This window comes from Calliphora vicina, chromosome 3, assembly GCF_958450345.1.
Source record: "Calliphora vicina chromosome 3, idCalVici1.1, whole genome shotgun sequence".
NCBI lineage: Eukaryota > Metazoa > Arthropoda > Insecta > Diptera > Calliphoridae > Calliphora > Calliphora vicina.
Genome location: NC_088782.1, coordinates 122,711,563 through 122,735,155, shown reverse-complemented (window position 1 = coordinate 122,735,155; position 23,593 = coordinate 122,711,563). Strand labels below are relative to the sequence as shown.

The following is a 23,593-nucleotide window of genomic DNA, read 5'->3' as shown; positions in this document are numbered from 1 at the left end:
ATATTGAAAATGTATCTGCTTAATAAAAATGTTAGTTTTTATTTATTCGAATATGAAAATTTCTTTTGAAAATTTCATTTTATTTCAAACATAGAATGATTGTTTGAAATTTAAAATTTGTGTTAAATATTTAAGATTTTATGCGAAATTTAAAATTCATATTCAGTTTCATTTTAAACTGAAAATTTTAATACATTTCGAATATTCGAAAACCAATTGAATTCCAAATGAAATATTTTATTCAAAACTTAATTTCGAAATTGAAACATTTCAATTCGAGACATAGAAAAATAATTGAATTTATTAAAATTTAATTCGTTTTTGAATTTTTATTTTCGAAATTTTCAATATGTGTAATATTTAAAATAACCATTAAGCTTAAATTTAATAAATTAAAAAAATCTTTTTAAAAAAAAAATCAAATTATTTTTAAGTACTTTTTTATTTAAAATCAAGAAAAATATATATAAGTTTAAAAAATTATAATAATAATAATAAGAATAACAGTAGGTAATAAACAAAGTATTGAGTGAAATCTATACAACTGAAAACAACAATATTTGAGGCAATTTAAGGGGTAGAGGGAAGGAAATTTCAAAAAATATAATAAAACAAATGCTTTGTATTTTAAATAAACAATTTTAAATTGAAATAATTTAAATAAACTATTGCTTACTATTAGTAATATCTATGAATGAGTGTGTGTTCAAGATTTCTATTATGAATTCTTTTTAAAAAAATACTTTTTTTGAGGTGTTTTGTAGGGGGTTTTACAAATTTGCTTAGGTTAGATAGTTTTTCTAGATATACAATTGTTTTTTTTTAGGTTTTGGTTTTATATTTTTTTTGTTCATAAATATGTTTCGTTAAAGTAGCTTCTTTATGTTGGTTGTTGTGGATTTTTGGTTTAATATTATTAGTTAAATATGAGGAATTTTGTGTTGTTGTTTCTGGTTCAAGGTGTTGTTTTGAAAACAAATTAAATTTTTATGTTAAAGCGTTACAAAAAACTTTAGTAAACTTTTTTGGGTTTGAAAAGAAAACAATTAAATGTCTTTAATAAAGTATTTATTTGTTGGCTTAGTTGCAAACAAATATTTTAAATAGCTTTCAAATTCTTTAAGGTTTCAAAAATTTACTAAAATTATTTGTTTTTGTGGAGCTGGGTTTAAGGTTTTTAAAAAACAATAAATTCTTTTCTTTCATATTCAGCTTAACAAAAACTTAAAGGTAGTTGGATTTGATGTTGTTTCAAATCATAAAAGTGCACAATTTAAATTAGTGAGTTTATAGTTTTTCTTTGTTAGACAAAATAATTTGGAATATTTTTTTTACAAATAAAAAGAACAAATTTAATAAAATTTTTATAAAAAAGCAGAGTAAATACATACATCTATTTAATAAAACCAAAAAAAATATCGTTTTTTTTTAACTGAGTATCAAAAAATATCAAATTTTTTAACATAAATTTTTCATAAATACTTTTATTTAACATTAATTACATCTCATTAATCCAAATAACTCTGCTTTTTGTTTTGTTCATTAATAAATTAATAATTTCTACTTTCTTTTCTTTAATTATTTTCTTTAATTCATTCATAATTTCTTCGCTTAAGTACTCTTTTTAAAGTAAAACTTTCTTATTTAAACTTTAATTCCTGCACATAAACATAATACAAACATAATGGCGGCACTTAGTATTGCCGTTACCGGTACCGTTACTATCCAGGCATAGGCTATATTACGGAATAGATGCCAATCTACACTGCCATCGGCTCGTGGTGCTGGTGTTGTTGCTGTCTCTGGGCCGCCCTGCTCTAATGTTGTTTCCATTTCTTTTGTGGCCATCAGCTCTTTGGTTTGTTTTTCATTGGCAGCATTAGAATTAAGGGCATCATCGGTTTCTTTGTTCTTTTTCGCTCCTTTGGAGGCTATATGACCGACAAATACAACAGAGCCCACTTTACAGTGGGTGGTGGAAATGGGTAAACCGATTTTGCTGGCCAGCAGTACGGTTATAGCAGCACCAATTTCAATAGTAAAACCACTGGAAAAATAAAAATATTGCATTAAATTAAACATGGTTTCGAAAATTAAATATTTTAATTCTAAATTCAAAAAAAAACTGTTTAAATGAATTTTCAAAATTAATATTTTTCAATATCAAAAAAAATTTTATTTAAAAAAATTAAATTTTTTTGAAAATAATAAAAATTTCGAATGTTCGAAATTGTAAACTTTTAAAGTTGAATTTTCGAAAATTATTTTTTTATTGATATTGAAAATTTGTATTCAAAATTAAAATTTTGTATTCGAAATTGAAATTTTTGTATTTATTTTCTTTCGAAATTTAAAATTTTTGTTCAAAATTAAATAATTCTTTTCGAAATTTAGAATTTATAATCGAAACAGAAAATTATTTTTCGAAACTGAAATTTTTTAGGAAATTTTCTAATGTAATTGAAAATAGTTTTTATTCGAAATTAAAAATTTTGATTTAAAATTGAATTTTTTTTTCGAAATTGAGAATTTATAATCGAAACTGAAAATTATTGTTCGAAATTTAAAATTTTTAGGAGTTTTCTACCGTAATTGAAAATATTTTTTTCGAAATTAAAAATTTTTATAGAAAATTTAAAATGTTTACCCTATTGAAAATTGAAAATTTTTAATCGAAATATTATTTTTCCGAAATTTTCAATCATAATTTGTAATATTTTGTTCAAAATTAAATAATTCTTTTCGAAATTTAGAATTTATAATCGAAACAGAAAATTATTGCTCGAAACTGAAAATTTTGAATTTTTTAATAAATTTTCAAATGTAAATATGTGAAAATATTTTTTTCTCAATTAAAAATTTTGATTTAAAATTGATTTTTTTCGAAATTGAAATTTTTTAATCGAAATATTTTTTTTTTTTCGAAATTTATAATTTTTTCGAAATTGAGAAATCGAAACAGAAAATTATTGTTCAAAATTGAAAATTTTGAATTTTTTTTTCGAAATTAAAATTTTTTAATCGAAATATTTTTTTTTCCAAAAAAATTTAAAATTTTTTCGAAATTGTGAAATCGAAACTGAAAATTATTGTTCGAAATTGAAAATTTTGAATTTTTTAGTGAATTTTTTTTCGAAATTGAAATTTTTTAATCGAAATATTTTTTTTCGAAATCGAGACTGAAAATTTTTAGGAAATTTTCTACAGTAATTGAATATATTTTTTTCGAAATTAAAATTTTTTATTGAAAATGTAAAATTTTACCCTATTGAAAATTGAAAATTTTTAATCGAAATATTATTTTTCCGAAATTTTCAATCATAATTTGTAATATTTTGTTTCGAAATTTAAAATTTTTGTTCGAAATTAAATAATTCTTTTCGAAATTGAGAATTTGTATTCGAAACTGAAAATTATTGTTCCAAATTGAAAATTATTACGAAATTTTCTAATGTAATTGAAAATATTTTTTTTTTCGAAATTAAAAACTTTTAATCTAAATTGAAAATTTTTATTCTAAATTGAAAATTTTTAATCGAAATATTTTTTTTCCGAAATTTTCAACATAATTAGAAAAAAGTAATTGAAAATTTTGAATTTTTAGGTAATTTTCTAATGTAATTGAAAATATTTTTTTCAAAATTGAAAATTTTTATTTAAAATTAAAAATTTTTAATCGAAATATTTTTTTTCCGAAATTTTCAACATAATTTTAAATATTTTTTTTCGAAATTTAAAATTTTTGTTAGAATTTAAATAATTGTGAATTTATAATCGAAAATTATTGTTCGAAATTGAAAATTTAGAATTTTTTAGGAAATTTTCTAACGTAATGGAAATTATTTTTTTTCTAAATTAAAATTTTTTTTTCTAAATTAAAAAATTCATCTCGAATTTGAGAATTTTAAATTCTGAAAAACAGAAAATTATTGTTCGAAATTGAAAATTTTGAGTTTTTTTTAGGAAATATTCTAACGTAATTGAAAATATTTATTTTCGAAATTAAAATTGACAATTCTAAATATAAAATTCATTTCGAATTTGAGAATTTTAAATTCTGAAAAACAGAAAATTATTGTTCGAAATTGAAAATTTTGAGTTTTTTTTAGGAAATTTTCTAACGTAATTCGAAATTAAAATTGAAATTCTAAATAAAAAATTCATTTCGAATTTGAGAATTTTAAATTCTGAAAAACAGAAAATTACTCGAAATTGAAAATTTTTTATTTTTTAGGAAATTTTCGAAATTAAATAATTCTTTTCGAAATTGAGAATTTATAATCGAAAATTGTTGTTGTTCGAAATTGAAAATTTTGAATTTTTTAGGAAATTTTCTAACGTAATTAAAAATTTTTATTCTAAATTAAAAAATTCATTTAGAATTTTTAATTCGAAATTTTCTAACGTAATTGAAAATATTTTTATTCGAAATTAAAAATTTTTATTTAAAATTGTTCATTGCAAAATGGACATTCTAAATTAAAAAATAATTAATTTGAGAATTTGGAATTTAAAAAAAGGTTTGTATGAAATTTTCAAAATATGTACTTACGTTGATGAGGTAATTTTGGTTAAATCATTGCCAATTGTTTCAATAACTCTACGACCCCAGAGCCATAAACCTATAGAAATGCCAATGCCACCATATATTAAAATATATATGGGACTCTCGGCCTTTTGCATCACAGAACCTTCACGATAAATCATATACAAAGCAATTAAAGGACCAATGGCATTGCTGCAATTTAAGATAAAATAAAAAAATAATTTAAATTTTATTTTTTTTATCCACAATAAATTTGTTTTTTTTTATAATTACCTAACATCATTACCACCATGGGCAAAACTGCCAAAGGTGGCGGTTAAAATTTGTAAAAATGAAAACAGCATGGAAACCTCTTCCGTCTCCTCATCGCCATGAGACTCTGATGATGGCTTAAAGTCATTTATGGCCTCTTTGCTTTCGATCAAAGGAACTTTACTGGAGTTGGGTGAGAGGGTGGAAGAAATCATCATTTCCAAACTGGAGCCACTTTCAACGACCTTTAGATTTTTCTCTGGTTGCAGTAAACTCTTGTTGCTATCACATGCATCTTGTGTCAACGAGGAACAGGCAGTATTTGTATCTTTGGTAGTGCTGATGTTATTGTTAACAGCTGTATCAGCAGCAGCCACAGCCGCAACATTGTTAGGAAGCTCATTTGTTTGTTGGTGCTTAAAGCAATCCTCTATAGAGCCATGCTTATCCGTTAAGGGCTTTTGTACACCACCATTTGTATAGCCATTTAAACCATTGCCATGCTCATCGATGAAATTTAAACTGGTAATGGTTAGATCGGTGTTATCCAAACTGGCCTTGCCCAAAAGATCTTCGGCTTTTTTAATGATGTCGGGATTGATTTTGTAGCCATCGGATGTGTTGCCATTGGGTTTGTTGTTGAGGGCGAAGGGAGCCAATTTAAAGGTTTTGGGCGAATTGTCTGTCAACGAGACCAGCTCGGTTATTTCGGCAATTGCGGGCAGTTGTTTGCCATCGCTCACCAAGGACAGAGGGCGACGATTTTTCTTAGGACTACCGGACGGTGAAGATTCTAAAGTGAAATTCAAGTTTATAAGGTTCTTTTTTAATTGCTTTATGTAGTTTTTACTCACCCACAGAATCTTCAAATTGAAATTTGACAGGATTTTTGGCTCTTAATTGTTTGGCGATTTTACGTTTTTGCATGGGCACTATCAACAAATGAGTCAAAATGGCCACTAATAGACCCATAGCAATACTAACAGTCACAGCCAACCAGGTGGGTATATTATCCATATAAAGCACTTTGTTTTTATATAAAAAGAGAGAAGTAAAAATCAAAATTTGTTTTCTATTTTTATTAAAAAAATCTAAAACTCACACTTGGGTCCATCCAACATAACACTGATGACATTAATGAAAAACGTTACACCATAGAATATGGGCAACGAACGAAAGCCGGCCTTTAAGGGATCATGGGCACGCAATATAAACTTTCTAATGGCCAGGAAGAGTAGTATACTAACGAGACCACTCATCACTGGAGAAATAAACCATGAGCCAACTATGGTACCCATGGTAGACCATTTCAAACCTTGGGTGCCTCTGGCCACTAACGAGAAGCCAATAGTTGAGCCCACTATACTGTGCGTGCCCGAAATGGGTAGTTTTAGGAATGTGGCCACCAGCAGCCAGATAGCACTACTGGCTAAAGCAGCCAAACAGCCCAACATGAGTTCATCTTCGTAACCTTCATAGAGACTAACTTCTAAGATGCCTTTACGCATCGTATCCGATACTTTGTAGCCTGGGGGAAAAGGAAAAGAGAGAGGAAAAATTCATTAATTTATAAGAAAAATACTTATAGTTTAAAATAATGTATAAACATAATAAAACCGAGGGCGTGGAGTTTTACCGAAGAGCGTTTTTTAGCCTTCAATATTAATTTTCACATTTGCGAGCTCATAAAGTATCCAGCCGCCATCTGTCTGTTGAAATCTACTTTCTGAAGTCTCTAAATAACCTACTGATACCACAATATATCGGTTGTGGTTCTGTTGCTATTTAAAATCAAGCAACTGATTTTTCTTAATTAATTTAAAAAATATGGAAAGAAATATTTCAAATAGGAGTTTTCCGCTATGTGGCACGTTTTGCCGCTAAGCGGTGCGAATAACCGTTATTCGGTACAGTTTACCGCAATGCGGAGCGATTTTCCAAAATTATTTCCAAAAAAATTTAAATTTAAATGAATTTCTGGAAAAATTTTAAATTTCTATGTGTTGAAGTTTTCCGCAATGCGGTACGGTTTTCCGTAGTGCGGTGCGAATAACCGCTATGCGTTAATTTCTTCTTAAAGATTAACAAAATTTTGCTAATGAAATAAAAAAAATATTTTTAATAATAAAATAAATAAAAAAATATTAGAAAATAAGAATTTTCCCCAATGCGGCTCGATTTTGACGCTATGCGGTTCGATTTACCCTATTTTCTTTATTGATTAAAAACAAACATTTTACGATCTAAACACATTTCTGCATAAATTTTCAATTTCTAGTTTTACGCAATGCGGTGCGAAAAACCGTTTTAACGGAATGGGATAAATTTTCTTTTATGAAAAAAAATCTGGATTTTCTCATACAATTTGAAAACATATCTAAAGAAATATTAGAAAATAAGAATTTAAAACAATGCATTTTGGTTTTGCCGCCACGTGATATGGTTTACCGCATTGCAGAGCGATTTTCCATATGGATTGATAAACAAAAATTTTACGATTTAAAGATATTTCTGCACAAAATTTAAACTTTTAGTAATGCATTACAGTTTCGCTCAATGCGGAGCAAATAACCGCTATGCGGTGCGTTTCAACGCAATGCGGTAAATTTTGCATTATTGAAAAAAATATGATTTAAAGCGATATCTGCACAAATTTGTGAATATATTTTTTTCCACAATGCGTTTCGGTTTTGCCGCTATGCGATACTGTTTTCCGCATTGCGGTGCGATTTTCTTTATTGATTAAAAAAATAAAATTTTACGATCTTAAGAAATTTCTGCACAAATTTTAAATTTCTAGTAATGCATTACAGTTTTACGCAATGCGGAACGAATAACCGTTAGGCGGTGCGTTTTAACGCAATGATGTAAATTGTCCCTAATGATAAAAAATATGATTTAAAGCGATATCTGCACAAATTTGTGAATATCTTTTTTTTCCGCAATGCGTTTCGGTTTTACCGCCATGCGATACGGTTTTCCGCATTGCGGAGCGATTTTCCTTATTGATTAAAAAAAACAACATTTTACGTTCAAAAGAGATTTCTGCACAAGTTTTAAATTTCTAATATGCATTACAGTTCTGCGCAAAGCGGTGCGAATAATCATTATGCGGTGCGTTTCAACGCAATGCGGTAAATTTTCCTTAATGAAAAAAAAATGTTTCAAAGCGATATCTGTACAAATTTGTGAATAGCTTTTGTTCCACAATGCGTTTTGGGTTTGCCGCTATGCGGTACGGCTTACCGCATTGCGGAGCGATTTTCTATATGGATTAAAAAATAAAATTTTACGATCTAAAGAAATTTCTGCACAAATTTTTAATTTCTAGTAATGTATTACAGTTTTTTTCAATGCTGTGCGAATAACCGCTATGCGGTGCGTTTCAACGCAATGCGGTAAATTTTCGTTAATGAAAAAAAACATGATTTAAAGTGATATATGCACAAATTAGTGAATATATTTTTCTCCGAAATGCGTTTCGGTTTTGCCGCTATGCGATACGGTTATCCGCATTGCGGAGCGATTTTCCATACTGATTAAAAAAAATTAAATTTTACGATCTAAAGAGTTTTCTGCACAAATTTTAAATTTCTGGTAATGCATTACAGTTTTGGGCAATGCGGAGCGAATAACGGTTAGGCGGTGCGTTTTAACGCAATGATTTAAATTGTCCCTAATGATAAGAAAAATTAATTTAAAGCGATATCTGCACAAATTTGTGAATATCTTTTTTTTCCGCAATGCGTTTCGGTTTTACCGCCATGCGATACGGTTTTCCGCATTGCGGAGCGATTTTCCTTATGGATTAAAAAAACAAAATTTTACGTTCAAAAGAGATTTCTGCACAAATTTTTAATTTCTAGTAATGCATTACAGTTTCGCGCAATGCGGAGCGAATAACCGTTAGGCGGTGCGTTTCAACGCAATGCGGTAAATTTTCCTTAATGAAAAAAATATGATTTAAAGCGATATCTGCACAAATTTGTGAATATCTTTTTTTCCGCAATGCGTTTCGGTTTTGCCGCTATGCGATACGGTTTTCCGTATTGCGGAGCGATTTTTCTTATTGATTCAAAAAAACAAAATTTTGCGTTCAAAAGAGATTTCTGCACAAGTTTTAAATTTCTAATAATGCATTACAGTTTTTTGCAATGCGGTGCGAATAACCGCTATGCGGTGCGTTTTAACGCAATGATGTAAATTTTGCCTAAAGAAAAAAAATTTTTAGATAAAATTTGTTTTACTTACCAATTAAAACGGCTCCCGAAATTTCACATACCGTCGCCAAAACACAAGCCTGGCGTATGGTTAAAACGCCAGAGCCAACGCTCGTGCCAAATGAGTTTGCAACATCATTGGCACCGATGCCAAAAGCCAAAACGAAGGCTATTATAAAACCTAACACCACAATCCACAATATTTCCGGTGAATAGGGTTCCATCTTAAGGAGTTATACACACAAATACACGGACAAATTACTAATTTACTAACAACAGCCACACAATAAGGAACAACTATAAAACGCTGGGTTAAGAAATCTAAAAGACTGTGACTCAAAAACTATTGCTGTGTGTTATAAAAATAAAGCTGGGCTTTAAACTTTTTGAAAATTTTTGGGGGCAAAAATGGAATTTCGTTTTTTATTTTAAATAATTTAATGAATTTTGCCAAGAAATTTATTTGAGTGGGCGGGGGGGGTTTCGAGGTTGTTATAAACTTATATATATTTTTACTTATATTTCAAAAATACTACAAAATAAAAAAATATTTTAAAATATTTGAAATTTGTTTGATTTTTGTTTTGGTTTTTTTTTAAGGGTTTAAACAAATTTACTTTCAAATATTTAAACAGCCATATTTGCGCTTAAATTTCATTTTTGCAATTTTCATTTTTTTTTTTCAAAACGTGTAAAGAGAAATTTTGTATTGAAGACGAATTTAAGCTCGTGTCTTCAATGAATAATACTAAGGAAAAGTAATATTAAGAATAAGTGTTGAAAGAAAAAAGCCTCTTTTAGGGAGATTTTAAATTAAAAACAAGAAAATTCTTAAATTTAAAATCTTAAATTAAAAATAAATATAACAACAATTTTAAGCTTTTGACTCCGTTTTTCTGCCTAAAAGGGAGTGAGTAAATGTACGCTATACGAAAAAATGCTTTAAATCAAACGGAGAACTAATATTAGTAATAATAATTAATAATTGTTTAAAAATGGGGTGTTTTTGCGGTAAAGATGCGATAATTAATAATAAAATTTTGTTGGATTTGTTTTTGTTTTAGTTTTTGGCTTTTGAAATTAACAAATTTCTTTGTTATGTTGAGTAAAACGTTGTTAAGATGTTGTTTATCTGAAAAAAAGGAAAACAAATATTAGAAATTAATTGAATAAAATTTAAAAAAAAATCTTCTTACATTTTTTCTTTAAATAAAAAAATTCAAAAGTTTTTATTACATACCTGGCGTTTAGAAAAGCATAACTGTTTATATGAGGTCATAAAGAGAAGTATCATGTCTGAAATAAAAAGAAAAGCAAATAATTAGTAAAAAAATTCAACAAAATTTGAGTTTTCTGAAACAATTTAAAAAAAATCTATAAAGAAATAACTTAATTGTTTTAAAATGTTTGTTCTCACAACAGATTCTTTTTTAATAATCATTTTTTAAACAAAATTTTCCACAACTATGACTCTACATTGTATTTATGCAATAGATTTTGTAGCTTAGTTTAATTACTTTAAATTAAAACCGTTTTTTTTAAAACAAAAGAACAGCCACAAAAATCGAATCCCATTGTTTGACCCCAACTAATTGTTTTCAACAACACTATAGAATAAAGTGTATGTGTTTGAAAAATACAAAAGTTTAATTAATTAATTAAAAAATAATTAAAATAACACACGCAAATAATAATGGTGTTGAAAAACACAAAAGATTTAAAAAAAACATTAAACTGCTTATGAAACAATACGGAAATATTTAAAATCAAAGTGACAAAATCAGAGATTGAATTAATAAAAAAAAAGAAATGATGTCAGGAATTATATTGAATTAAATTTAATTTTCAAATCGTTGAATTAGAATAAAATAAAAAGTTTCGAAATTCAACGCATATGAAAAAAATAACATTTAATTAGTTCTTTAAGAAAAAGTTTCGTTATTTTTTAAATTTAAATGGTTTGAAATACTTTTGTTTTAGAAAATAAAGTTTCGTTAAGTTTTTTAAATATTCGAAAACAAAAAATTTTCTTCGAATTAAATATATCCCTATCATAGTAACACGAATCTAAACAAAATTTAATTTAAAAGCTTTTAGTTTCAAAAATAAAGTTTCGTTAAGTTTTTTAAATTTTCAAAAATAAAAAACTGTCCTTGATTTTAAAATATCACCATCAATGTTAAACGTATCTAACAAAATTTCTATACAAAAGCTTTTAGTTCAAAAAATAAAGTTTCGTTAAGTTTTTTAAATTTTCAAAATTTAAAATTTTTCCTACATTTCAATAAATTTATATCAATATTAAATGAATATAGCATAATTTTCTTTAAATAGCTTTTAGTTTCAAAAATAAACTTTCGTTAAGTTTTTTAAATTTTTAAAATCTAAAATTGTTCCTATATTTGAAAATATCTTTAACAATGTTGAACGAAAAAAAAGAAAAAATTATTGATAATTATTTGGTTCAGAAAATAAAGTTTCGTTAAGTTTTTTAAATTATCAGAATTTTAAAAATTTTCCTTTATTTAAATATATTTATATCGATATTAAACGTATCTAACAAAATTTCTATTCAAAAGCTTTTAGTTTGAAAAATAAAGTTTCGTTAAGTTTTTTAAATTTTCAAAATTATAATTTTTTCTAGATTTGAAAATATCTTTAACAATGTAAAAAGAATATAACAAAATGTTTGTTCAAAATTATTTGGTTCAGCAAATAAAGTTTCGTTAAGTTTTTTAAATTTTCAAAATTTAAAATTTTTTCTAGATTTGAAAATATCTTTAACAATGTAAAAAGAATATAACAAAATGTTTGTTCAAAATTATTTGGTTCAGAAAATAAAGTTTCGTTAAGTTTTTTAAATTTTTAAAATCTAAAATTTTTCCTATATTTGAAAATATCTTTAACAATGTAAAAAGAATATAACAAAATGTTTGTTCAAAATTATTTGGTTCAGAAAATAAAGTTTCGTTAAGTTTTTTAAATTTTCAAAATTTAAAATTTTTTCTAGATTTGAAAATATCTTTAACAATGTAGAAAGAATATAATAAAATTTTTGTTCAAAATTATTTGGTTCAGAAAATAAAGTTTCGTTAAGTTTTTTAAATTTTTAAAATCTAAAATTTTTCCTATATTTGAAAATATCTTTAACAATGTAAAAAGAATATAACAAAATGTTTGTTCAAAATTATTTGGTTCAGAAAATAAAGTTTCGTTAAGTTTTTTAAATTTTCAAAATTTAAAATTTTTTCTAGATTTGAAAATATCTTTAACAATGTAGAAAGAATATAATAAAATTTTTGTTCAAAATTATTTGGTTAAGAAAATAAAGTTTCGTTGAGTTTTTTTAAATTTTCAAAATTTAAAATTTTTTCTATATTTGAAAATATCTTTAACAATGTAGAAAGAATATAATAAAATTTTTGTTTAAAATTATTTGGTTCAGAAAATAAAGTTTCGTTAAGTTTTTTTAAATTTTTAAAATTTAAAATTTTTCGTATATTTGAAAATATCTTTAACAATGTAGAAAGAATATAATAAAATTTTTGTTCAAAATTATTTGGTTCAGAAAATAAAGTTTCGTTAAGTTTTTTAAATTTTCGAAAATAAAAAATTTTAGTTCAAAAAACTAAAAAAAAATACTAAATGTTAGATTTCATAGAAGTTTATTTTAGGGAGATGATCTTTATACATTTTTTTTATAAAATCTAATTGATCTTTGTTCTTTTTCGTGTTAATCATTTATTTATCACATGTTTCTTAGGTATTTTTATCATATTACTGCATAAATTTCTTAATCTATTTGTTTAACATTCAATGGCAGATATAAGACAATCCCCTCTCCTCCCTCTTCCCTTTATAACATTATTGGCCATTCAGCAAAAAAACATTTAAATAATAATTTTCAACATACTACTTAGGTATTTAGCAAATTTTGTAATCGAATTACTCTTTTTTGAAATAAAAATGAGATTAGTTCCCTTAAACTACCAGACATATTTACTATTTTTGGTTTAATTCAGAAAACTCTTTAAAAAGAAATAAGAAATGGGCTATTAATTATATTTTTTTTTATTAAAATATTTCTTATTTCCCCAGTACATGTGTTTAACATTATAAAATTTTGTATATTTTTTCTGCTTTTCTTTTAATTTAAATGTTTTTCTTGTGGCTGTTATTGAAATTGTAATGACGAGTCAGCAATTTATTTATAAACAACAACAAACAAAAAAAAAATAAATTTTAAATCAATCATACAGATTTTGAAAGAAAACTGAAACAGTTTTTTTAAAATAAATGTTTGCCTTGAATTGGTTATTTTTTTAAAAAAAAAAATGATGAATTGGCAGAATTCAATATATGGCCATCATAACATACATATGAGTTTTTTTGCAATGTATCTACTTGTTTTTGTTTTTAAGTGTTGTTAAATTTGCAAAAAAAAAATTAATTGAAAATTAAATGATTCTGCTTAAATTCAAATAACTAAAAAGGAAACTCTCACCACATGCAGCATTTATACATTCAAATGTGAATATTATATCAAAAAAATTCCATTTAAATACAATTAATTATAAAAAAAAGCCAACAATAGGCCAAAAATAAACAAATTGCATGAAATACAACAAAAATAGAAAGCGTTAACGTATAAAAAGGGGTCTATTGTTTGACCAAATGACAGCATGCAATACAATAAAAACAACAACAAAACTAACCCAACACCCCACAAATTACATTTCACAATAATCAAAACGTATTGCATGTGTGTATAAGTATTATTCGTTAAAAAGAACAAACAACAATAACTGTCATTGTTTTTTCCTCGTAAAATTACAACTGTTGTTGGAGATTTTGTGAGAAAAACAAAAAAAGCACAAGTAAACAAAACAAGTAACAATAACAACATTTTTAATCAAGCTTCAATGACCTTGACATTGCTCATACGTACAACTGTACTAGAAGAGAACATACATGAATATGCCGTTACATTTCACATAACACTCATTTTTTTTTATTTTCAAAATAAAAACAACACTAATCTAAACATGGGTGTGTGTGTGTGCATAGATTTTTGCATGCCGCCATATTAATTCTCATCACCATCTTCTTCTTCTTCATCATCATCATCATCGATATCATTCCAGCTTAGATTAATATTGATTTTGTCGCCTTCGTTTTGCTAAATTTGCACAAAAATAAAATAAACAACATGCACACTTAACATCAATAACAGCACAGTGTGCATGTTAAATAAACTAACAACAGCGAAATGTAATTTTTCTTTTAATAAACTCAACATGCAAAAAAATTTTAAATTTTCCCGTTATTTTTGTTGTTGTTGTTTGTTTAATTTTTCAGTGTTAATGTAAACAAAACGTATGAAATTGAATGAATTAGTTAACATTTGTTTACATCCGAGTCTAGGAAAACGGCAATATAAGTAGAATAGTGACTTTTTTAATTTTAATTTCACCAAATAAATTTAAACTTATTATGGTTTCTATTAAATAATAAAAAAATAAATTTCAGCATTAAAATTTAAACAAAATTTTTTGGAGAAAAGAAATTTGTTTTCTGAACCAAAATATTTTGAATAAACATTTTTTATGTTCGTTATTCATTGTTAAGGATATTTTCTAATTCAGGTAAAATTTTGCAAATTTAAAAAAAACTTAACGAAACTTTAGAAAAATATGTAGATATATTTTAATCAAAGACAATTTTGAATTTTTTTAAATTTAAAAAACTTAACGAAACTTTATTTTTTAAACTAAAAGCTTTTGGAAGAAAAATTTTCAATATTCGTTTAATATCGATATTGATATATTTAAATCAAGTAAAATTTTAAAATTTTGAAAATTTAAAAAACTTAACGAAACTTTATTTTCCAAACTAAAAGCTTTTTAAAGAAAATTATGCCATATTCATTTAAAATTTATAGAGATTTATGGAAATATAGGAAAAAAAATTATTTTTCAAAATTTAAAAAACTTAACGAAACTTTATTTTTTAAACTAAAAGCTTTTGGAAGAAAAATTTTAAATAAATTTATTTTTGAAAATTTTAAAAAAACTTAACGAAACTTTATTTTCTAAACTAAAAGCTTTTTAAAGAAAATTATGCTATATTCATTTAACACTGATAGAAATTTAATGAAATGTAGGACAAATTTTTAGTTTTGAAAATTTTAAAAAACTTAACGAAACTTTTTAAAAAAAAAAATTCTTTTTCAAAACAAATTCCACAATGAGCCTTGGAATTTTATATAAATTTTTTAAAAAGAATAGTATTTAGTTTTAAAAACTTTCAATAATTTTGTTTTTGTTTCAATTGCCACCGTACACTTAGTTAATAATGTATTTAGCATGTTCTTTTTTATTAAGTTGAAACAATTTACCTATCGATATTTTATATTTTATTCTTAAGCTTATAGCGAAGCATTGCATGCAAGGTTTTTATTTTTCAATTATTGTATTGTATAATTTATTATTGTACTATTTGAAAAACAAATCTATCCGCAAATAAATTGCTTAATATATATATTTTAAAAAAGCTTTGTACTATAAAAAAAATCTATTTGTTAATGGCTAAAAAAAGATTTTCAATTGATTTCAATAAGAACATGAAGGAATTTAAACTTTAACACAAACATTACTAATAATTTAAATTAACGGCTACAAAAATTAAACAAAAAACAGCAATTAGTCAGGCTATGGCTTTAATGTTAATTAAAATGTATGAATAGCAATTGATTTAAATTACAAATAGAAAATAAAAAAAAAATAATTCTAATTTTTAATCTCGTTTAATTGTATTCATTTGTAAGTGATATTAAAATTGATGGAAAATATCCAACTTATAGAATAGAAATATTGAAATGAGTCATTATTGAAAAAAAAAAACAATAAAAAAATACATTACGCAATGTAACCAGACGTAAATTATAAAAAAACCAAGTAAACGACGAAAACTGTCAGTATAACTTTAACTATAGATTTTGAAAATGGCTATAAATATGACAACTTACATTTATATTTAAACTTCGACAACTATTTTCAAATTATTTCCTTGACAGCAGATATTGAAAATCTAAATTTGCACTAACTACTTTACACTTCTTTCTTGTGTACTCTTAACTTATAATTGCTAAAAAATTTTGCATTTCCAAAACATTTTATATAGTTTTTATTAAATGATTATCTTGGTTTGATTAAATTTATCTAAATTTTATTATGTGTGCTAATAAATTATACAAGAATAACTAAAATTTATATAAACTCCCCAAACAAAACATTAATGTACTAAAATGTTTATACAAAATTAGATTTTCAAAATAAATAGTTTGTTTTAAGCGATAAGAAATATAAAATAAATAATCTAAATAAGAAAATATGTGTCAAAAATAGATTGAAATATAGATAAAATTTCAAGTCCAGAGGATATACACAAAAACAAATTGCATAACGGTTTTATTAAGGGACAATGTGTATTGTAATTACAAGTCTGGTAACTTTATACAAATGCTGCTTCTTCTTTAATATCATTCACACTTGAATGACAACAATGTTATTCCTTAACATAAGAATACATCCAGAGCGGAAATCCTAATCTACCAAACCAACAACTGGAGGGTGGTTAAGGTTTCCGCTCCTGAAGGTGCGCACAGAAAGGTGGTCGTAGTCCTTAATAAAGAATCCTTGGCGCCACTGCGATTCCTTATTAAGGAAACAAATAAGATATACTACGGTTTTGATAGTATCAAGCTGCGCATCTACCGTGGTGACGACAAGCTGGACCCCGAAACTTCCGGTGTCAAACCGGAAGCTCCGCAGTATATGGACTGCAACAACAAAACTGGATGACCCCGCTAGCATTGGGTACAAAATGGAGACCCAATCACACTCCACTATGGTTGGGGACCTATTCTGCACTCTGGGTGAAGCGGAGGATGAAGTGGTTCTTCTGGAATCAGATCCAGAAGACGTCGACGTTACGGTCATATACGATCCAGACAATTTAAAAAACTCCAAAATTAAACCAATAAACAATATATTGTTTATTATCTATTTATAACAACAAAAAACAACAAATCTTTAAAACCCAGACTATTTATCAATTAATTTAAACGATTTAAAATTTTCAAAAAACTCTCATAATAATCCTCCAATAAATATCTATTAATTTATTATTTATTTAAAATAACAAAACATAAACTTATATTTACTTAAAATATCCCACAACAAATCTAATAAATTAACCAAACAAATTAAAAAACCGCAAAAAAAATATAGCAATAACCGTAAAAATCAAGAATTTTTATTTCCCCTTATCTGGTAACATTGCTAAGGCATATGAATGCATGTGTTTGTTTTGTTTATAAAAGGAAGTATACCCTTGACTCCTCTCTCTATCTCCTTTTGTGCTAAACATTCTCACATTTAATATTTATCATACGTACACATACACTCACTCTCTAATTGTAATTATGATATATAGATGTAACACCCTATTTTTTACGTTTCGCTAATTTTCTTAATGAATTGTTGTTGTTGTTGCCGCTGCTACTGCAGCTTTGAGAAATGATATAAACATCTTTATGAGTACAAGACATTAATAAATATGTAGGTACAAAACAAATAAATAATACTTAAGGGAGGCCGGTAAATAAACAAACATTTAATATAGGTACACGTTTAGATGAGCACGCTATAATAGACAGCAAGACATGTTGGTAGGTATAATAATAAATTGTATTGTAGATATTGAATTGTTTGTTGTTTTTTTTGTTTTCATTTAATAATTCCAAGTTATTTAATCACATGCTGTGTTCATTACTCAAGCATGTGTGCAAATGTTTGCAAGTGTTAGCCATTTTTTATTGTTTTTTTTCGTAAATACTTTGTATTTGTTGTCATATAGATATGGCGACTTCAATACTTGAGCAAAAAAATATAAAAAACCACCTCTGTACTCCTTAAATATACACACCCCCTAACTCTTTTATTAGCAATTCTCTTTACTTTAGTATATTTGTTGTTGTATTTTAATAGCTCTGACACATCCGTATATTTCACCACACAACAAAGTAACACATATACTCGGGGTATCAGGCGATAAACTCGTGCTTCAGCCAACGTTAAATTTGGAATTTGTTTTTTTTTCGGTTGAATAAAAAAACAACAAATTATTCATTTACTTTCTTGTTTAAATATACTATGTAAATACATACGAGTGAGCTAATATGAAATGCTGACGAGGCAAAATATTTTGCGTTAAAAGAGACTGTCACGTTTTTTTTAGTTTGTGTTTAAATTTAGCAACCAACACAAAAATGCCGCCACTCTAATCTTTTACCGATTTTTGTTGTTGTTTTTAATTTAGTTAAGAGCCAAAGACTTTGTACTTGTGCGTATGAGTGTGTCATTTATAAATAGAAGAACAAGAACTATGATTAAACAGTGATGCCAAGTTGGAAAAAGCTCTAATACAGAAAATTCTAAATTTTTTTTGGAAAATATTCTAAACTTTAGTTTTTTATAGCCAAATTTCTTAATTTATATAATTTATCCCTATAAATTATTTCAAAATGGAGTAATTTATGCAAACAAAATAAAAAATGTTGAAATTTAAATTAGCCACACTGCTATAATGCACTAAATTTTGCTTTACAATAGCTGTTGTCATAGATGCTATTTTTATAAAAAGTTTAACAAACTATGTATTTGAATTTAAGGGTATTTATTTTGTTTTTCGTCGACAACAGCGTTTTTATAATGCTGCCCAAGAATTTCTTAAGCAAAAACAACTAATTTAATGACTTAACACATTTTTTTTTTTGTTTCAATAAGCAATTTTTTTTTTTCATTTCATTTTGATGAAATACCTTGAAATTATTTATCACTTTCTTGCTGATTACACACATATGCATAATTTTGTTTTGATTTATAACTTTAAAAGCTAAAAATTCTTATCAAATGATTAATTAGATTTTAATTTTATTAATTGGTTTCTTTTTTAACACAAAAACCCATAATTTTACAATGGAAATTTTTATAAATTAACTAGCATGCTGTTCCCCAGGGAATACTCTTTCCCCATACCTTTCTTTAATAAAAACATAAGTATGGAAGTAACAAAACGAAGAATAAAATACATACCATACTTGATTAACAATTAACCATTAAAAAAAACTGTACTAAACTCCAAACATTTTAGTACAGTTTGCCAATGAAGTCAGCTGTTTGGTTAGAAAAACAAAAAAAAAACACGATAAAACCCGAAAAAGCAACAATTTTTTAAGAGCAAAAAAATATGATGTAAACAAAATTTGCTCTATACTTTTTGTTCTACTCTTTACATGTCCTTTTGTATGCGTGAGAGCTTAACAAAGAGGAATTTATAAATAACCCAGCAAGTGTTTATATTGCGTTTGGAAAAGGCGAAATTTAATTTTTTTTCTTCTTGGTCAAGCACTCAGGGGAAGACCATGCATTGCATTGTGTTGGAACTAGGAAAATGGGTTATGGGAGGGAGGATAGAGGGAGTTGTGTTTGTGGACATTTGATTTGAATCTTCCTATATTGAAAGTGACAGAAAAGACCCTGGAGGAAGTTTATTCCACATACGGAGAGTACTGCTAAAGAAAGAATTTTCCCTGTAGTGTGTTGTGTGGTCCACTGGCTAATCAACCACAAAGAGTTGTTTTCGTAAAAATTTGCGGGTATCAGAAACAAGTTCCCTAATTTCATCAGAACACATGTCATTGTAGTAGCGATAGAACAGTGAAACGCAGCCCACATTGGGGCGGTGCTATAATAATCACCTTCAGACTCTCCGAGAAGCTCCTAAATAGACTTTGAAGCACCGGTCCATACATGGGAATTAAATTCCATTTTATATCGGATATAGGTGGTGTAAATAGTGAGGAGATCAGATGGAGTGAAGTAATTCCTAAACCGTTTCAGAAAACCGAGAAACTTAAATGCTTCTTTCGACACTTGAAAAAAATGTTGAGACCAGCGGACATCACATTGTATTCTCATGTCTAGAACATCAAGAGCATCTGATTCCACTATATTTACACCACCCATAAATACAGATGAAACGAAATCGTCTTTGTGTCAACATCGTTTTTGTGACAACATTACAACACTGAATGAATATAAATGGCAAATATTGCTGTCATCGGCAAAAGAATGGATAGGGTTGGAAGTTTGATGTTGTTTAGAAAAATATGGAATAGAGTAGGAGAAGGGAGCTTTGCGGTTCGCTTAATGAGATTCCATCTATAACAACTCGTATAGTACGACCTGTGAGAAAGCTCGATATAAATAGAGAGAAGTTAAGTTAAGAGAAGACACCAAATGCGATAAGTTTTGATAAAAGTCCGCCATGCCATTGGAAATATCTACGCCACTACTTTACTTTCGCCAAAACGGTGAATGGAACAACACCATTTTCCCGATAGAAAGGCTAGCTAGCCTCCTCTACGAAAACCATACTGGCGGTGGTTAAGTAAATTGTTGGACTCCATATATTTAACCAGATCGTAGTTTACTATATTATCTATAACTTTTGAAAGTGCAGAACAAATTGCTATTGGACGGTAGTTTTCAGTGTTATTAGCAACTGCCTTTTTAAGAATTGGCGTGATATTAGCAACCGGTACGGTATGAAATGCTGAAAAGGTTAGCTAATGAACGAGCTAACGTCGAAGAGCACCGCTTCAAGACCAGCGCTGCTATGCCATCTGAAACATCTGAGATCCGATAAAACCATTTTTATCGACCGGGTCAGTGAATGTTTAGTTATCCTTTAAAAGTGTCAGAATTGTGGAACTAGTATTATCCTTAACTCTTTTAACGAATAACCAAAAGTTTTACCATCCCGGGGAGCAGTAAGAACTTTTCTGCGTTTTGGTTATTACGCCAAGTTCTGAATGTTTCCTCTTTGGATCTGATTGCTATTTTGCACGTCTTATTAAACCAAGATTCGTTGAGCTCAGCAAGACGAGCCTTTTCGTATATAAAAATTGAATGTTTCGTAGCTGTTTCTGAAACATTGCGAAATTCCTAATTGATGAGAACGTAATATTGTCATTTCAATTTTTTCTATGGTAAAAATATCACAATAATTTTTGGAAAAATGTCTGTTAAATCAAAATTGTTAAGATTAAAGACTTCAGGTTACGACCAATTACTGTCATATTCCCGAGTTATGGATCATTAAAGAAAAATATTTTATGCGAAGCCGGTTTTTGATATAACATTTTAAATCCCATTTTGAAGCTATTTTCAAATAGTTTTCAAACTAAGACCCCTTTCACACTAGGCAATTTAGTTGCGCAAGTGTCTTGCCCAACAACAAAACAACATGTAAAATTTTGTTCACCTTAACCCGTCATTACCTCTGGAATCTACAAACACAAGAGACTTGCGCAACTAAATTGCCTAGTGTGAAAGTTTCAACTTCAAATCCCCATAACTCGAAAAATATGAACTTTTTTTCCTAGGCGTATTTAAAAAATACTTTCGCAAATTTATTAAATCTGTACATCACTGAAGCAATAATTAGCAACTTTTTGCATTTGCAAATAAAATTTAAGCGATAGTTTGCAGAAATGTGTGACATCACTGTTAGCCAAAACATTTGACGTTTAAGCAATGATGCCAATTAGTCGTACGCCAACCTTTTTTTCATGCTGCAGTGATGCAATATTACTTTTAATTACTTGTATATTATGTTCATTGGGTTACCTAAAATTCAGATATATACAAATCTGTATGTATGAATAACGATCTCTCCTTACACTCTCTCTCTCTCACACTCTCCTAATTACTCATCATCCTTAGCTAAAATTGCAAATACAAAAATGTATGCCAATTTTTATAGCAACAACAAAAACCAACAACAACAAAATGTGGTCCTTGGTAAAACAACACACAAAAAAGAAAATCAAATAAAAAAGCAAACAACAACAAATAAGCAAATATAAAAAATAACATAAAACAAACAAATTTTATGAATAAAAAAAAGAAATATATAGACAAAATACAATCATCTAACATCTTAAAAAACCGCATGCAGTAGCAGAGTTTGACAAGAGAGCCAAGAGTTAGGGGAAAACATTTTAAGAGCATTAGTAAAAGTAATAGACAATGAATATTGAAAAAAGTAGAAAAAAAAAACTGAATACACGTGAAGTAAATGTGAATGAGGTGTTTCTAAGAAAATTGTATTTAGAAATTTAATTATTTATAAATAAATTAAACATTTTTTTTTTAAGAAAAAAGTAATAAAACAAAGAAATTTGGATTAGTTGTAGAATTTAATAAGAATGCTTTAGATATGGAAAATGATTAAGGGATTTTTATGGCGAGGATATTTCAAGGTTAATGAAAATTTTAAATATTGCATAATTTAGGGTTTTAATTTGTTAGGTCATGATGGCTGGGCTATACAGAAAGTAGACAGTTTAAAGTGCAGGGTGTTGGATAGCAAAATGTTTGCACGATTTTTGTTATGTATGTATGTATGTAGTTATTTTATATATACTACTGTTAAGAATGTCAGATGTTTGGCGCCTCGTTGGTTTTTTCCTTAAGCTTTTTTTTACTCTAGACATTAACCTTATATGCCGCACCAAACGCCCCCTCTCATTCAAAAAAGGCACAACCAACTTGTAGAGATTTATTGATTTTTATCCAAATAACTTAATACCTATATAGCTGACTTCCCAAACAAATGGCTGGCTGACGTAGGAAAAAAAATAACACAATAAACAACTAAATGTAGAGGATGAGGAAATTAACAACAACATTAACAATGTCAAAAAAAAGCAATTTTGAAATTTGCAAAAATAAAAATCTGTTTGAAAATGGAATGGATTTGCGTAAGTGATTGAGTAATAATTCCAAAATATGTAGTACTTGGAATCTAAAACAATTAAAAAACCACATTTAGAAATCTAAGGCAGGCGTTTGCCTGGAGACTAGGGACAAAATCCCTTAGCCGACAGACGTTGTCCTCTTCTTACGCCCTTTTCTTTTTACACCCTTAACCTATCAACCCACCAACCACTGACACATACACTCTTAAGGAATTTTCAATTTTCTTTATAGATTTTCTTTTTCACTTCTTTATCACTAAGCAGATAATTTAACTTATTTTTATTTATTACTCACTTGTTTTAACAAAAACTTGTAGTTTTTCTTATTTTGTTCACTATTTCAATATTCAACGTTACAGTTTTAAAGTTCTTTTTATATTTCAGTTTTATTAAAACTATTTTTTTTATTTGTTTAAAACCGAAAAAATTGTAGGTATTCTATATTTTACAAAGTTATACGAATACAGTTTATGTTGTTGTTGTTTTTGCTAACTTTTTAGACTGTGTATTTTCCAAATTCTACTGTATTTATAGTTTGAATATAGAGCACGTTATGCGGTTTTATACGTTACTCTAACGAGAATGATTTTACACAGGCCGAACAAAAACATTTTAACGCTACTTTTCCTTTTTTCTTTCTTTGCTGTTTGCTTTTTCTTTCTGTTTAGCTGTGTACATTAAAAACAC

General features: G+C 27.0%; 1 protein-coding gene across 1 annotated transcript; it reads right to left on the bottom strand.

Moving 5' to 3' along the window:
* Positions 1–423: 423 nt before the first annotated feature.
* NaPi-III (Na[+]-dependent inorganic phosphate cotransporter type III) lies at positions 424–23,593 on the bottom strand. Its single transcript, XM_065504175.1, has 8 exons — positions 23,202–23,593; positions 10,259–10,314; positions 9,050–10,150; positions 5,901–6,326; positions 5,653–5,823; positions 4,820–5,591; positions 4,553–4,738; positions 424–2,047 (listed from the first exon to the last, which is right to left on the bottom strand). Exons 3-8 carry the CDS (start codon positions 9,240–9,242, stop codon positions 1,645–1,647), a joined length of 2,151 nt encoding a protein of 716 aa, XP_065360247.1. The 5' UTR covers positions 9,243–10,150; positions 10,259–10,314; positions 23,202–23,593; the 3' UTR covers positions 424–1,644.

Excerpts from the sequence above, each read along its gene's own strand:
- NaPi-III (XM_065504175.1), bottom strand. The coding sequence starts at position 9,242 with ATGGAACCCTATTCACCGGAAATATTGTGGATTGTGGTGTTAGGTTTT. Across the intron at positions 5,592-5,652 it reads TCAATTTGAAGATTCTGTGG|AATCTTCACCGTCCGGTAGT; the intron begins GTGAGTAAAAAC and ends ATTTCACTTTAG. Across the intron at positions 4,739-4,819 it reads CATGGTGGTAATGATGTTAG|CAATGCCATTGGTCCTTTAA; the intron begins GTAATTATAAAA and ends CTTAAATTGCAG.